Source organism: Oncorhynchus nerka, linkage group LG14, assembly GCF_034236695.1.
Source record: "Oncorhynchus nerka isolate Pitt River linkage group LG14, Oner_Uvic_2.0, whole genome shotgun sequence".
Lineage (NCBI taxonomy): Eukaryota > Metazoa > Chordata > Actinopteri > Salmoniformes > Salmonidae > Oncorhynchus > Oncorhynchus nerka.
Genome location: NC_088409.1, coordinates 59363725 through 59381167, shown reverse-complemented (window position 1 = coordinate 59381167; position 17443 = coordinate 59363725). Strand labels below are relative to the sequence as shown.

Below are 17443 nucleotides of genomic sequence, written 5' to 3'. Positions count from 1 at the left end.
CGGGAATTGATAGAACGTTCAAAATGGGTGATTCTTTGCTTTAAGCTTTTGAGTGAACGATGGATTGATGGAGGAGCCGGAAAAAGGAACAGCTCCTATGGCATCAGATAAAGGGCAGTTATTTTAGACAGAAATGATTCCTGTGTCTCTCTTTTACTATTAATAATAATGAGTTTGAGAGTGTTGTTTGGAATGATTCTGTGTTTGAGATAAACAGAGACAGACAGTGTAGCCTGTTGGTTGCTGGGCTATTAGTAACGTAAGCTATTCTCCAAACTCCAATGGTCCATACCCTACTCTCTGCAGAGCATGGTCGACATTGCTCAGACAACGGTTGTAACCAAAACAACAAGTGAGAAGGGAGGTCTTCTGATGAATGGACTTCCATACTCCATACTCAACTCAAAGGCAAAAACGCATGCGCTTTCAGAGCCTATTTTGGTTGTGTGTGTGTGTGTGTGTGTGTGTGGTTATTTTTTTGTCCTGGTTGTTGTCACGAGCACGGCTGTCGTGGCATGTGTCTCATTATTGGTTTCCCCAGGGAGCAGAGTGAGTGAGAGATGTAAGATAAGATGTGAAGTCATGTTAAGCAACAGCTGCCAGCCTGGCTCTCTATAAGCTACAGCCGCTAATCTCCACCAGCCAAATGGAGACGGGACAAGTAGGAGCACAGGCAGCAAACACCTAACTCAATCAAATCCAAATCTTTCACTCAGGACAGACAGACAGGCAGGCACAAAAAGCATCCACACCCACTGACACTGAATCTCACTTAACATGGAGCAACGTTCAGTACTCAAACTGATATCTAGGCTAATACATGACTAATTTAGCTGAAATGCTAAATAGCATTGTTGTGCTAGCTAACGTTGATCTGATCTGGCATTGCAAGGCAACAACTGCCCACTATGGCAAGACTGTGACGTCTACAATAACACAATGACAGTGAGTTGTGTCAACTTTGAGCTGTGCCCCACTGCCTTTGGTCTCAAATGTTTTCAGAATCCTCCCTCCAGATTTCCTCTGGCCAACCGCAGTTTCCTGTGACCTTTCACCCCATGCAGGAACACCTGCTTCCTACTTCCTGTTATTGCCCTGGCCACACAGAAAGTAGCCCAAAAATGTATAGGAATTTGGGAGTCAGGTTAACTTCGAGTTAGATGTGAGTGAGTGGAAATGTGGAATATGGAATTTCTCTCAAATGTGTGTTGTTCCGCCCTACGACACCAAAATGCATTGCAGTTGTGGCTAGCTCACCATGTGTAATTAGAGGGATATTTGTTGTGGTACAGAAATTGTTTCATAGTTGAGTGAATCTGCACAGTATAAACAATCACTTCCCATACAACATGAACCCTCCCTCACTGCATGACCCAAACAATTCCTGAATAATGTAAAATATTCTCTGGTTTCTGTGATGATCACACCTATTTGGACACACCTACTCATTCAAGGGTTTTCCTTTATATTTACTATTTTCTACATTGTAGAATAATATGGAATCATGTAGTAACCAAAAAAGTGTTAAACAAATCAAAATATATTTTATATTTAATATTCTGCAAAGCAGCCACCCTTTACCTTGATGACAGCTTTGCAAACTCTTGGCTTTCTCTCAACTAGCTTCATGAGCAATGCTTTTCCAAAAATCTTGAAGGAGTTCCCACATATGCTGAGCACTTGTTGGCTGATTTTCCTTTGCTCTGCAGTTGATGTTAAGATGTGATTGTTACTTGAACTCTGTGAAGCATTTATTTGGGCTGCAATCTGAGGTGCAGTTAACTCTAATGAACCTGTCCTCTGCAGCAGAGGTAACGCTGGGTCTTCCTTTCCTGTGGCAATCCTCATGAGAGCCAGTATCATCATTGTGCTTGATGGTTTTTGCAACTGCACTTGAATAAACTTAATATGTTCTTGACATTTTCCACATTTACTGACCTTCATGTCAGTAATGATGGACTGTCGTTTCTCATTGCTTATTTGAGCTGTTCTTGCCATAATATGGACTTGGTATTTTACCAAATAGGGCTAACCTCTGTATATCACCCCTACCTTGTCCCAACTCAACTGATTGGCTGACCTGTTAATTGAAATGCATTACAGGTGACTACCTCATGAAGCTGGTTGAGAGAATGCCAATAGTGTGCAAAGCTGTCATCAAGGCAAAGGGTGGCTACTTTGAAGAATCTCAAATTTCAATTTGTTTAACACTTCTTTGGTTACTACATGATTCCATATGTATTATTTCATAGTTTTGATGTCTTCACTATTATTCTATAATGTATAAAATAGTAAAAATCAACAAAAACCCTTAAATGAGTAACTTTTGACTGGTATTGTAACTGAGGTTGGGTGGTTAAACACAAGGAACTGTGTTTTAGGGATTTAGTTCTTTAGGGATTGAAAGTTAGATCTTACTCTTGTGGGTCAGAAACAGTAACATTTATATTCTTAACGGTTCAGCGACCATGAAGATGCTACGCAGTAAACTATCTTTCTTTGGCCTAATCTCTCAAAAGCTTTAGTGAGCCATAAACCTCAACTCTTAAAATGCTCCCTCACTCTGTGGTGACGCAGAGGTTCTCTTTCATTGTAATGACATCACTGTAAGTGATTGCTTTAAGTGGCTGCGCCGTTTCAGCCCAACCTTCCCTCCGCAACACCACCAAGCCCAGTCTATTTCATTAACCAGCATCCTGTATCTAATAACTGTTCTCATTGGAACAGCACACAGCGCCGGCTAATCCATACAACCGGGCCTAGCGCAAGCAGAGTGGACCGTTCGTCTCCTAAATTAAAAGCTACATCAGGGAAAATCGCTGTAACGTATGAAAAAAGAAAACAGAGCAGTGCAACCTGTCCAACAACCCTCCACCCCCCCCCCCCCCCCCTCCTCCCTCTCCAGCCTTGTCTCAGGAGGACCGATGGCCAGCAGAAAATAGTTTAATGCCGTTTTTAACCTTCAGATGCATCAGCTGGCTCAGGAAAAGGTCACTTCCTACGCCAAGTATCGATCCCATTTGTAGGAAAGCCGGCGAAGAGAGGCACTACAATATATTTGTTGTTTGACAAGGATGTGCACCCGTAAATGTTGGGTTAAATCTCTTAGGACGGAAGGACGCATTTGCCACTTTGTATGGATGTGTGTGTGAAGCGTGCTTCCATGCGTGTGTGTAGTTGGGAGGGAGAGGTCCTTTGAAGGAGAGTGTTTTATTATGTTGATGAATTACACGTTTATCCATCTGCTGCTTTACAGTATGTGTGGAGAGGAATATTAGATCAGGTTTAGATCAGGCTTTTGTGGAAGCGACACTAACGTCTGGTGTTCATTTTGTATTTGTATGCGTGTGTATGTGATATGTCCAGCATTTTAAATGTATAGCCTAAACGTATACTTAAAAACAGGAAATTAACCAATCCTCAATCGTTAACACAATGGAAAGGTCAAATGCTTTATTTATTATCTAAATGTTGAAAGTACGTGGGAGTGGAGAGAAACAAAATGGTGCAGTTTGAGGCCATGTGGTGGAGACTGATGCGGGTGCTGGGGATGGGGGTGTGAGCAGGTGGGTCTGGGCAGGTGTGATGTCATTGATGTTTGTGTGCTTCTGTATGCTGTTTGTATGTGTATATTAAATGTATATTTTGTATTGTAATTTTTTTTAATGAATAAATGTGTAGCCACAATTTAATGTCTGTCTGCAAGGCTTGGACTGGGAATGGGACCAAGATGGAGGATGGAGGTCAGCAGTTGCCATGGATACTAGAACAATTCATTACTAATCGCCTTTTATTAAATATGCGTGAGAAAATAGCAACTTTCCTTCCCAGTGGCACACCAGGGTTCTGAGTTATTGTAATCCACTGTGAGAAGAGATGTCTGTACAAACAATCCGATAAGATTGTGGTCGCCAACATTTCTGAACGTGTCATCCATCGCCTCCTCTGATTGGCTAGTGTTTGACATGGGCTTCCCAGCCCAGCCTCAAAACACACTGCCATTCCCTAGTGACTTAAAATTCTCTATCAGCTGTGCCGCAGCTCAGGATTCTTCTGTTAATGAAAGCCTTGGGGGGGCTAAGTGGACAGTGGTGTTGTATTACTTAAGGTTGAATGGTACTTCCAAGGCTAAAAGCCTGAACACAGCATCAGCCCTGTTTCCGTTGGAACTGGAAGGAGAAGGTCTTCCTCTCAGTCCTCTCTCTCTCTCTTAACCGCTCCATGTTGTCACAGCGTGTTAGGGTCTGTGAGTGAACATGTCCTGGTGGAGCAGCCCATCGGCCCGGCTCAGCAGCACACTGAGGCTCCTCTCGGTTGGACGGACGTGGCCCCACCTCAGCCCCACAAGGACAGGCTATTTTTGCCCTCATCAGCACTTGTTAGATGGCAGGCCTCATGAGGTCACTTAATGCATGATCGAGGGCCCAGGTTTGGGGTCAGAGCCAGCCACGAATCTGAGCAAAGTTGGTGTGCAACACACATGCATATGTTCATGTACTGTATATTAGAGTATATGTGAATATACTGATCCAAATAATGTAATTAAGATCCTATTTTAGATCACAATCCATATCAAATTCACTGCTTTCTTAATACAGTTAAAGTGGAACTTTTAGCAACATGAAATCTTATTAAAATCTGTTCATATACACCCCCATGAAGAATATATATATATATATTTTTACATTTTCTAACACACGAGCACTTAGATATGGTCATTTCAGCAGTTTCATAAATGCATGGAATGTCTGGGAAGGACGTCTAGTATGGCATTTGTGAAATTTCTATAGCAATATAGAGTGGGAGAGCGGTCGTGCGTTTGGACAATTAATAGACACTGCAGTAAATAAGCCCCCCCCAAAAAAAAAAACCTCTGTCTGACCAGTGCGCCACAGCCAATCATAGCTACAGTAGGCCTATATGCAAATAAGCCATTTGCCACACGGCCTGCCATTTTGAACTGAATTGTGTGTTTACAGGCAGTAGCAACGGCGTGACATTAGATCACATTAACACATTCACCAAAAGCCACAAAATACACCTGAATGGATTTCTGCAAATATGTTAATAGCAAGGTAGTCCTCTTACATTTGGGATCTTCAAAGCCCAATTTATCAGATAACCATGAAAAGGTAGGCTATCTATCCCTCAGTCTCTTATGCACATCAACAACAACACGATCAACAACTAATGCTAGCCAGAGCGAGACGAGCAAACAATCTAACAAGGGATCTTTAGATAAACCTTCTCAGACTTGTTCAGCTAGTTAGCTGTCAAAATTGCACTGATAAACGACAGCGAACAGCACCCTGCTCGTCCTTCTGCAGCTTGGCTGCCAATGCATGCTTGTCCTAACCCACGTTTTGACAACTGAATGGGAACTTGCCTGCCTGCCCGTCTATTTGATCAATGCCAAACCTTCTTCTTCTTTGATGGGGGTTTAACTGCGGTTGGCATCCAATGTTAATGCTGCACTACCGCCACCGGCTGGACGGAGTATTGAATAAGAAACAAAAAAATAACATTTTGGGAAATGGGGAAAACGACGTCGTACAAAATGAAACACGTCAACTAACAAAACCCATCACACTTCTTCAATCACGTTCCACTCCAAAATACATCCCGACATATCCACTCCAAAATATATCCCTACACAGGCTCAGGGACCTGTGATGGGGCTACATTCACCGACAGGATTTCTTGCACGTCCTCGGCTGTGAAATCATGAAGACCCAAAGAAATGTTCTGCGGCATTCACAATGATTCCAATCTTCTTAGGCTTCTTCTCTTCTCAGTTTATGACCATTGCAATAAATAATACAAAGTTGACCTTTTTAACATGTATCATTTCACTATCCCTCATTTGATAAGAGACCTTCACTGGTTGTGGTGGCTTTACTACCATTGCTTCTTCCCCACCACTCGTTCCTTCCAATTTTCTCACTACCTTCAGATAGGAGGCACGCTGGACACTCCTTATCCTTGCCACCTCATTCTCCTTCACCCTAACAGGGCACTCCTTACCCTTGCCACCTCATTCTCCTTCACCCTAACAGGGCACTCCTTACCCTTGCCACCTCATTCTCCTTCACCCTAACAGGGCACTCCTTACCCTTGCCACCTCATTCTCCTTCACCCTAACAGGGTACTCCTTACCCTTGCCACCTCATTGTCCTTCACCCTAACAGGGCACTCCTTACCCTTGCCACCTCATTCTCCTTCACCCTAACAGGGCACTCCTTACCCTTGCCACCTCATTCTCCTTCACCCTAACAGGGCACTCCTTACCCTTGCCACCTCATTCTCCTTCACCCTAACAGGGTACTCCTTGCCACCTCATTCTCCTTCACCCTAACAGGGTACTCCTTACCCTTGCCACCTCATTCTCCTTCACCCTAACAGGGTACTCCTTACCCTTGCCACCTCATTCTCCTTCACCCTAACAGGGCACTCCTTACCCTTGCCACCTCATTCTCCTTCACCCTAACAGGGCACCCCAAGAATTCAGGCACATGTTCACCTCCACAGTTGCAGCATTTCCTTTCATCTGGCATATTATATTCTTCCCTTCTGCACACCATTGACACATGACCAAATATTTTACATTCATGACACTGAAGAGGCTTGTGCACAAAAGCTCTTACAGGGTATCGCATGAATCCTAACTTTATATGAGAAGGGAGAAACTCTTCATCAAAGAACAGTAGCATGGATGAAGTGATTTCTTTTTCCCTCCGTCCACCATACAGGTCAGTCGATGTGCATCAACCACTCCATCGATGTCTTCAGTTATATCCTCTGCCTTTATTTCTTGTGCCACCTCAGAAATAACCCCCTTGATAGGCACCATGCTACGACATTCCCACTCCGATATCTTTTTGAGTCTTAAAACACGCTTCTTCTGCACCGCAGACACACAAAAAAAGTAAACAAGACCACTTCTTGTGACTCTCACCGACTCCACACATGACAGATTTTTTTCCTGGAGACATTAAACGTATTTCCCAAGTAGCATTGACCCAAAACCCTGACTTCGACCAAAAACGAGTCTAGTGGTTTCCTATTTTCCAACATAGCTTTGCTTGTCTTGTCTCCCTTTCTCTTCGCCGCTGTCACCCACTCATTCTCACTTTCCGTGCTATTAGCTTCACTCGACTCACTAGCAGTTTCAAACAAAACCTTGGTTTCCGCCATCTTCCGTCCTACCCAGTTCTCAAACCCGGCAAAACCCTTGATGCCAAATCTATTTGACAACTAAGAGATATGCTAACTGTGGATAACAGTCGATCAAGTTCAGCATAGCTAGCTAGCTAGCTAGCTAGTAAAGCGATTCACATTTCTTTGGTAGCCAACCGAATGACACCTGAATCTTTAGCTGTCGCCACCGACAATAATATGAACGGGGAAAAGTCAGTCACTAACCCACTCCTCCCAGCAGCTAGCTGGCAAACGTTAGGCTCCATGTTTTTAGCTCGCTAAAATAGCTAGCAAAATAAATAGATACGCTAGCCCAGGGGCGCACTGGCCGTATTGAAAAACAACGAATTCGCGGGCCAATGTTTTATTTGAAAAGATATGGCCCTTTATAATGTCCACATGTATATAGCATTTTAACATATTAAAACAACAGAGAGAAATAGTATTTGTCCAGCCTTTGCTGCTAGGCTTGCAGATGTGCATAATACGCTGCGACCCTAATCGAAAAGTATTTAATAACTCCAAATAACAAAAACGTAGCTATAGGTCGTTGTAACATTTAAACGACATGTTTAAACATGTAACATGTTTTTTTATATATATTTTTTTTAATGCGCTGCATGTATCACCAGTGATGTTGAATGCAGCATTGCTGTAGCCTAGGCTACTGCTCAAATGTTGCTGTAATAGGCCAACATGTTTCTCTTTTGCATGGTATTTTGTTGCATGTTTTGTTTTTTTGGTTATTCATTGTCAAGCGTTAAAAAACGATGCCAGACTGCAACATTTTAGTAGCCTAGCTAGGACTGTGGCATGTGTCTGCACATTTCCCCTCTGCTGCATGCTGTAAACAGGACACACGGAACCAGCGCAATTGAAGTCGAATTCACCTATGCGAGCGCACCAGGCTGTAAATACTTCATGACTCAACGGTTGATAATCGCTTGTGTATCATATTTGGCCCGAGGGCCTTGACACATGTGCGCTAGCCTATTAGCCATGTTTACAACTGACTTGGGATCATTGCCTTTGCTAGTTTGATTGTATTGATATTGCCAGTCTGTATTTGTTCATAATATTGACTGGTTGAAACTAAAACAGTGCATCCTGAATGGGTGGAGGCAGCAAACAATGTACCGGGCCAGCTGTGATTTACAACCTGATAGCAATATTTTTTGGACTACCAAGAAATATATTGGTGAATTACAGTGCCTTTGGAAAGTATTCAGACCCCTTGACTTTTTCCACATTTTGTTAGGTTACAGCCTAATTCTAAAATTGATTAAATTCTTTTTTCCCCCTCATCAATCTACACACAATACCCCATAGTGACAAAGCAAAAACAGGTTTTAGGACATTTTTGCTAATTTATTATCCATTTAAAAAACCGAAATATGACATTTACATAAGTATTCAGGCCCTTTACTCAGTACTTTGTTGAAGCACCTTTGGCAGAATTTACAGTCTCGAGTCTTCTTGGGTATGATAAGACAAACTTGGCAAACCTGTGTTCGGGGAGTTTCTCCCATTCTTCTCTGCAGATCTTCTGAAGCTCTCTCTGGTTGGATGGGGAACATTGCTGCACAGCTATTTTTAGGTCTCTCCAAATATGTTTGATCAGGTTCAAGTCCGGGGCCACTCAGGGACATTCAGAGACTTGTCCAGGAGCCACTCCTGCGTTGTCTTGACTGTGTGCTTAGGGTTGTTGTCCTGTTCAAAGGTGAACCTTCACCCTAGTCTGACAACCTGAGCGTTCTGGAGCAGGTTTTCAACAAGGATCTCTGTACTTTGCTCCATTCATATTTGCCCCGATCCTGACTAGTCTCCCAGTCCCTGCTGCTGAAAACATCCCCACAGCATGATGAGACACCATACTTTACCGTAGGGATGGTGCCAGGTTTCCTCCAGACGTGAAGCTGAGCATTCAGGCCAAATTCTCTGGTTTCATCAGACCAGCGAATCTTGTTTTTCATGGCCTGACGGTCTTTAGGTGCCTTTTGGCAAAATCCACGAGGGCTGTCTTTTGCCTTTTACGAAGGAGTGGCTTCCGTCTGGCCACTCTACCATAAAGGCCTGATTGGTGGAGTGCTGCAGAGATGTTTGTGCTTCTGGAAGGTTCTCCCATCTCCACAGAGGAACTACAGAGCTCTCGATTCTTGGTTACCTCTCTGACCAAGGCCCTTCTTCCCCGATTGCTCAGTTTGGCTGAGCGGCCAGCTCTAGGAAGAGTCTTCGTGGTTCCAAACTTCTTCCATTTAAGAATGATGGAGGCCAGTGTATTCTTGGGGACCTTCAATGATGCAGACATTTTTTGGTGTCCTTCCCCAGATCTATGCCTCGACACAATCCTGTCTCAGAGCTCTACGGACAATTCCTTCGACCTCATGGCTTGGTTTTTGCTCTGACATGCGCTGTCAACTCTGGGACCTTATATAGACAGGTGTTTGCCTTTCCAAATAATGTCCAATCAATTGAATTTACCACAGGTGGACTCCATCTCAAGGATGATCAATGGAAACAGGATGCATCTGAGCTCAATTTCGAGTCTCATTGCAAAGGGTCTGAATACTTATGTAAATAATGTACAATTTTCTAAAAATCTGGTTATGCTTTGTCATTGTGGCATATTCTGTGTAGATTGCTGAGATTGCTTTTTTTATATATTTAATCCATTGTAGAATAACGCTGTAAGGTAACAAAATGTGGAAAATGTCAAGGGATCTGAATACTGTCTGAAGGCACTAAATCATGCATTGAACTGCATCCATCTATTCTCTTAACCTCTTATGAAGTTGGTTTTGTAGCATAAACTGGGAATTTGATCTTTTTCACTAATATTATGATTGTCTGTTTGTTTCATATCTGCAAAGTAGCTTAAACGCTGTCTGTTCCACTCTAAGTCCTCCCCTCAAATACTGTATCTCTCTGTTTAGATATCAGTTCCACCCTATTGTGTTTGTCTATGTCATCAGAAAGAAAGAAAAGTCACACACTCCCTTCATATCACCAGCGTGTCTAAATTCAGCTTTCTTAGTGTGATAGGCAGTGAAATGGAGGGAGAATGAGCGGATTAACATTACTGACACAGGGATGGGTTGAGATGACCACCAGGGATAATCCTTACGGCCACAAAAAACAAACAAAAAAGACTATTTTTACATCAGGCTAGCGGCCCAGAGTTCATGCCACAGCGCTCGTTCCAGGCACGCATTCTTTTTTTAATTTCATCATTTGATTTGGATTGTGCGTGAGCGGCGGGCGGAAGAAGGTCCATCACCCGGGACCGTTCTTGTCAACCTTTGGAGCGGAGCGGCTGGTCGGCTGCAGTGTGATGCTTCTGTGTTATTTTTAACCAGGTTTTTTTTTCCAGCCTCGGAGAGAGAGCCACACACTGAAAGGCAGACGAGGCAGAGAGGAGCGGCTAAGCCTGGGGATCAGGAGACAGGCGATTAACCTAAAGTCTGGTGCTTAGAACTTCAAAGTACAAATAGCCCTCTGCTCACGGATCAGATCCCGTCTAAAGGATGGACAGAGGGAGCAGGGGGAAACAGTTGCTCCGTGTCCCCACACGTACGTAGCTGGGGGGGCTGGGGAGGGCAGAGGAGGGTGGGGTGTGGTTCTGGCATCCACAGACAATAACACCCTTTGGGCTCCTTGCTGAAACAGTACTATGGGGGGTTTAGGTTTAGCCTTAGCCCTTGACATAGAGATGACATGAGCTGGGACTCTCAGTATCCCTGAGCATGGCGAGAGAAACCAGGAGAGGGGGTAATGAACAGTGGGTGTGTAGTACTGCTCCAGCAATACATTCTGTCAAGCTATGGACGTGATGGAAACCTGGAACCGAAAAAGAAGTGGTTTCTATATCGGGGCGGCGGCAGCCTAGCAAATGACGCGGTTTTATCTCTTTGATGGCTAGGGGCCTTGTTAACTTCTGTGGTTTGTTTGTTTGTTTGTTTTCATGTTTGTTATCTCCGAAAGCTGGTTCAAGCATATTTCCATGGCTCAGCACCCTCCGTGTCTATTATGGTCCCCATCCCTGGTCCCCATGAGCGCAGCCCCAACCTCCTTCCTCACCCCTATTCCCGTCCCACACCCCCCCTCTCTCTCTCTCTATTGCTCTCTGTCTTTGAAGGAAGAGGTAGGAGGCTTCATTCTCAGTCTGCCTGCATTAAGACACATTCAGCTAAATTAGCCTGGCGTATCCGCCGACGTTGCTCTATTCTTACCACACTCTAAAGAGCCTACATTTTAATCAGCTTGCTCCGACGCACAGGCCAAATGTTCTCCCCTTCATAAAAAAAACACACACAAAAAAATCTGATTGTCAGCTATAACTCTTGGGGATGAGGATGATTACTTTAGATTAAAATGGCCAAACATGACATAGCGAGGGAAACTCAACGGCGACCAGGAACAAAAAAAATGAATGCTTTCGAAACAGTGCGTGTGGGGTAAAGGACTTATGAGAGAAAGACAATTACAATTTTGAACATCTATTAAATATTAAAGAGCTGAATGTGGTCCTAGAGACTCATCATTAGCAGTAATGGGTTTTATACATCGCACTATTCAGCTATTTATTCCGCTGCTTCTAATCTTTAGGAGGCAAGTCCCAACTGAATCATTACACATCCAATCCAACATCATGCAAAAGCTGTGTGTGTGTGTGTGTGTGTGTGTGTGTGTGTGTGTGTGTGTGTGTGTGTGTGTGCGTGTGTGTGCGTGCGTGCGTGCGTGCGTATGTGCAATGCAGAAGATGAAAAGAATTCTTAGGAGAATCTTCACCTCTTTCTCCCCCACTCAGGGGTTTTGATCCTCAAACCCATCTCTAATGCGTGCTTGAGTGAAAAAGAGGGAAATATTTTTGCCTCAACATTGAACCACACACATTTGTATGAAAATTAGGGGAAATGTGGTGAAAATTGGTTGTGAGAAACTGGATGAGAAATTGCACTGAGCCAAGACCAATTTATATGGCACTTATCCATATGGTGACTAAACCAAAACAATTCCTCAATTCCAATGCATGATTATTCTCCATCACTGTCACAAATAAATGATGTGAATAAAATATTTTACTACAAATACTCAAAAATAATATTTTATATTTAATAGTTTGAAGTCAAGTCTTGATCTCTCTCTGTCCCTGCCTTCTGTTCATTTCCCATTTCTATGTAAATTCACTGCAATGTACCACGGCCAGCAAGGCTACAGAATCAAGGTCACAGCAGCGCCTCTGTAAAGAAATGTTGATGTCTTTAGAAGGACTGCAAGCAAACATTGAGAAAGTGTAAAGATCAAATCCAGCCACCCAGTGCGAAAAACATGGAGGCCATGCTAATTACTAGCCCCATACTTCCCCTGTACACACACACACACACACACACTCTCTCTCTCTCTCTTTGTTCCTTTACTTTCTTTGCCTTGTCCTCCGACCAACACTCACTTGCTTTTCTTCTTTCACCATTCAAGATGGATTTTCAAATATTCAAATAAAAAGAAGAGTTTTGTAACTGTTTCCACATCGCACGACATGGACAGATTGTAGGTAACCATTAGCGTCCCTGTGAGACTCCTCTCATTGATCATCCTCGCGTAGTAGGTTCATTTGTAACATTGTGTGACTGGCTTTGGTGCAAAACTACCCTTGTTCAAAATACCACTACAGCACATTTAATGCGTCATAAATTCTTTGTGACCCTTATCAAGTACATACTTATTAAGAAAGAAAAAGAATCCGCCTCCTCACTCTCCCCAGCTGGCACCTTTTTTCTAATGTTGAATGACAAAGGACAGTGAAGGCGTGCATATGTTTTAATATCGGTGTTTATATGAGTGTGTATACTGTGTATACAGTACGTGTATATACATAGTTGTATCGAGAATTATTTAAGGTGTATATGTGTGTGTGGGCACGCTTGTGTGAATTCGGGTGGGGGGGTCTAGTTGCTACGCGTCGCTTCGACATTCAGTACCCATTCAGTACCCCTTGAATGCTGGAGCTGTTTCCATGGTAACACTGACCCCTGGGAGTAGATGCTTTTCACCAGGAGCCTCTTTATAATGGATTCACAGCTCGGAAACAAAGGGGAAAAATACACTTTCTCTTTCCCTATTTTTTTTTGTCCAGAAACTACTCTCTCTCTCTGTCAATGTTACAATGTTTGTCGAAGGAGTAAAAACAGCTCACTCTTATTTCTCCCCTATGCTACAGCATTGAAAAAAGATCTGGAGAATATAACCATTTTTATACTTCTATTCCATTTTTCTAGCCCCCTTTATTTCAAGCTCGATTCACTCTCTTTTTCTCTGTCTGCCAGTTATTTCTAACATACTCCCTATTCGCACTCTTTGTTTGTTATCTTACGCCCTTCTCTATTGTTCTGGGTTGTTTCAAGTTATTATCTTGGTTATCTCTTTTATTCCGTTCCCTCTCCCAGTCCCTTCCTCTATTCAATTGATATCACACTTCTGTCATGTAGAGATACAATGTTAAGGCAGTGTGAAATCAGTGCAGTAACCATCTCTATGTCCTCTCTCTCTGCTCCTCTCCACAGGCCAAGCTGATAGTACCAAACAGCACAGCAGGTCTGATCATTGGTAAAGGTGGAGCCACAGTCAAGGCCGTCATGGAGCAGTCAGGCGCCTGGGTGCAGCTCTCCCAAAAACCAGAGGGCATCAACCTGCAGGAGCGCGTGGTCACCATTAGCGGAGAGCCCGAGCAGAACCGTAAAGCCGTGGAGATCATTGTTCAGAAGATCCAGGAGGACCCCCAGAGCAGCAGCTGCCTCAACATCAGCTACTCCAACATCTCTGGCCCTGTGGCCAACTCCAACCCCACCGGCTCCCCCTACGCCAACTCAGCCGAGGTGAACCCCGCTGCTGCTGCTGCCGCCGCTGCCACAGCCTCCAGCCTCCTGGGTCAGGCCACCATGCAGAGTATGGGCGGCTTCCCCACCACCATGGGTCCCAGCTTCTCAGGCAACGACCTCCTGACCATCACCTCGGCCCTCAACACGTTAGCCAGCTACGGCTACAACACCAACTCCCTGGGCCTGGGGCTCAACCCCGCGGCAGCCTCAGGAGTCCTGGCCGCCGTAGCGGCTAGCGCTAACCCCGCCGCGGCTGCCGCTGCAAACCTCCTGGCATCCTACGCCAGCGATGCCTCCACCAGCGCAGGCCACCAGGCCGCCTCCCTGGGAGGCTTCACCCTGGGCTCGCTGGCCGCGGCCACTGGGGCCACCAACGGCTACCTGAGCGCCTCATCCCCGCTGATGGCACAATCCCTGATGGCCACTGAGAAGCAGATGCAGGAGGGGGCCAAGGACGTGGTGGAGATCGCTGTTCCCGAAAACCTGGTAGGAGCCATCTTGGGGAAAGGAGGGAAAACGCTAGTGGAGTACCAGGAGCTGACTGGAGCCCGGATCCAGATCTCCAAAAAGGGAGAGTTCATTCCCGGCACCCGGAACCGTAAAGTTACCATAACCGGCTCTCCGGCGTCAACGCAGGCAGCTCAGTATCTGATCAGCCAACGGATCACGTATGAGCAGGGTGTGCGCGCCACCAACCCACAGAAGTTGGGCTAGAAAAAGGGAATGGAATGGAGGAAAACGAGTGGGGGCTTGGGGAGTAATGCAAAGTGAGAGAGAAAGGGAGAGGAGAGCAAGAATGTTGGAAGGAATCGTTCACACGTTTTTTCGTGTTTCAGTATTGTAAAAAATGATGTGACGCAAAAAATTTGCTCGGAGAGAGGAGAAAGTGTAATGCGGAATACAAATGAAAATAAGGTGTAAAATGTAAATACGGTTTTATTACTTAAGTCTTGATCTTTCGGGATTTTTTATTGTTTTGTCTTTTTGTTCTTTTGTTTGTTTGGGTTATTCTCCGGACAGTGGTGAATGCGATTTTAAACTGGCATGCTGCCGCGCTGCAGTTTGGAAAAGGGGGGCGGTGGGGGTACTGGGGGCCGACCCCCATGGAATCAGCCCCTTCCCCACCCCCATTCCTGTGTAGCTCACTGATTTTTTTTCTTCAGATTTGCCTTCAGTTTCAATTTGCCCCTTACCCTGCCCCCCCCACACACACACTTTTCACCCTCCCCCTACAAGGGTCTGAGAAGACTGCAAACAAGTGCTTGGTTTGAGATCTAAGGAAAATCCCTGTAGTTGATGACATCCCCCTCCTTTCCCCCATCCTCGCCCCTCTCACAGCCCCCTCCCCCTTGTTTTGGGCAAAAGAGGTTGAGAGATGTGCCCTCCTATCCCTATAGCCTCGCGCCTTAGGTTCTGATTTAGCCAGATGCATGCTATGCCACGCTCCTTATTTATATATGGGATGCTCGTGTTTCGTATGTAGGACGAAGGCAGAGACGCGTGGTGCATCTCATTGGGTCAGAATTCTAGCGTAGCGCAAGAGTACATATAGAGGTTGGGGCATTTTTCTCAACAAGGTTTGCAGTCTGATATTATGATTATTATTAAGATTATTATAGATATCATCATCATTATTTATTAATATGATTTCACCCATAAAGTTCGGTATTTTCCTTGTTTTTTTTTAATCTGTGAATTCAGGTTGACATGAATGTAAAGACTATTTTTGATTTGATTTGTTTAATTTAAGTGGATTTAATAGTATGTCACGTAGTGTAATATACAGTATGTCTTATTTAAGACCAGTAAAAACTGCACCATAAGGACCACTACAGTGACGACGAAGAGGAAGGGTTAGCTTTGATATCCAGCAAAGAGCAGGACAGTAAATATTCACATTAAAACACACACACACACAAACCCTCTGATGCCATTTCAGTGCTAAAAAGGATTATAACATATCTACATGGCAGATTACGGTGGAATCAAGCAGACTAGTCTCTATATACATACATAGCTGCACAATGAAAAATGCCACTTGCACAACAGGCCCAAGAGCAGCGTTCACATTCTTGCAGGAACAAAGTTCTCTAATAACGTCAACCCCCGAAGTTGTTTCAATGTTGTGTGAGCTCAGATTTCTCTCCTCTCTCTCCAGCTTAGTCTGTGTCCCTCAACATTGTGAAAAGCCAAAGTGTTGTTGGGACTGTAGGGCCATAGCCGTCTCCACTGAGATATCCAGCGAGCGCTGCTCTTCTGCCTGTGGCACTATAACTCTAACTGTCTAGACAGGCCAGGCGAGACACTAGGAACAAGAGCACTTAGAACCTAGAGGTGGTGGCCCCGCCAGGATACGTACATACTACTGAAAAATACAAACACTGAAGATGAGAAAGTTGATAGTTGAAATGATCTCACTAGGGTCCAACCAGATTGCCAGGCCCCGTCTCATTGCAAACTGATCTATTTCAAGGTAGTTCATATTTAGAAGTAGTTTTCCCTAATACTTGCTCTTATCAAGCAGTGTTCTTCTGTCCACGATGAACGGGGGGAATGTAAGGTGGTACGGTCTGTTGGGCGTTAACTACAAGTCTGTCTAACGGTTGTGGGTTATTCTGATTTTGGAAAACTGTAGGGACCTCCCACTACACACTCCCTGCAATGGATACTACCCACTAACCTATAAGCTGCTAAAGATGTTTTGGTTTGTTTTATCTTGTTTTGGTTTTTTTTGCAATCGGAGTACACTGAAGTCCATCTTAATGCACTGTGAAGTGTGGGTATCTTTTTCTCTGCCCATGAGGTCAGGGCTGTGTGCTGTAGGAGCTTGGTCACAGGCAAATGTCTTGTTATTATTATGTCAGGGAAATGTACACGTGAAAATACCAGGCAACTACGGGAATCATATCTCATGAACAAAACACTATTTGCATATAATATCAGTTCTCAGTTAGACATGCAAGACGAGGAAAGAGTATTCGTGTTTCTAAACACTTACGTTGAAACCCGTGATCCTGGATTGAGGCTTTGGATGCGCTTTGACTCAGTTTGGCATTGAAAGTAATGTGGTGGTGGGGGGAGTGGGGGGGGGGAGTGGCAGGTGTGCATGTTCAGCTTTTGCTATTCAAAGACAACAGTTGGAGGTATGTGGAGTTTTATCCCAATTTTGACCGGGTTGCTCTTTTTTTTAAGATACTCTAATCGTCCGACTTCCCTTTTCATATTTGCTGTTTTCATAAACAGTTGAAATTGATGTATTCTGTTAGCTAACTGAAAATGGCGGGCTAACCTAAATGTGATTACTTCTAAAATGCCAAAGGAGGGGGGGTCACATTTTGCTTGACACTAAACAATCTAACTTGGTCTGGTAA

The 17443-nt window shown here is 44.3% G+C and overlaps 1 protein-coding gene across 2 annotated transcripts in view; it reads left to right on the top strand.

The window, feature by feature from the left end:
- The window catches only part of LOC115141557 (RNA-binding protein Nova-1-like), a 60392-nt gene extending 43255 nt beyond the window's left edge, over positions 1–17137 (top strand). For both annotated transcript variants that reach the window (XM_029680530.2, XM_029680529.2), the window contains one exon: positions 13758–17137. In XM_029680530.2, the coding sequence (XP_029536390.1) occupies positions 13758–14786 (1029 nt within the window). In that variant the 3' untranslated portion in view covers positions 14787–17137. The remainder of the gene's footprint in view (positions 1–13757) is intronic.
- The last annotated feature ends 306 nt before the right edge of the window (positions 17138–17443 follow it).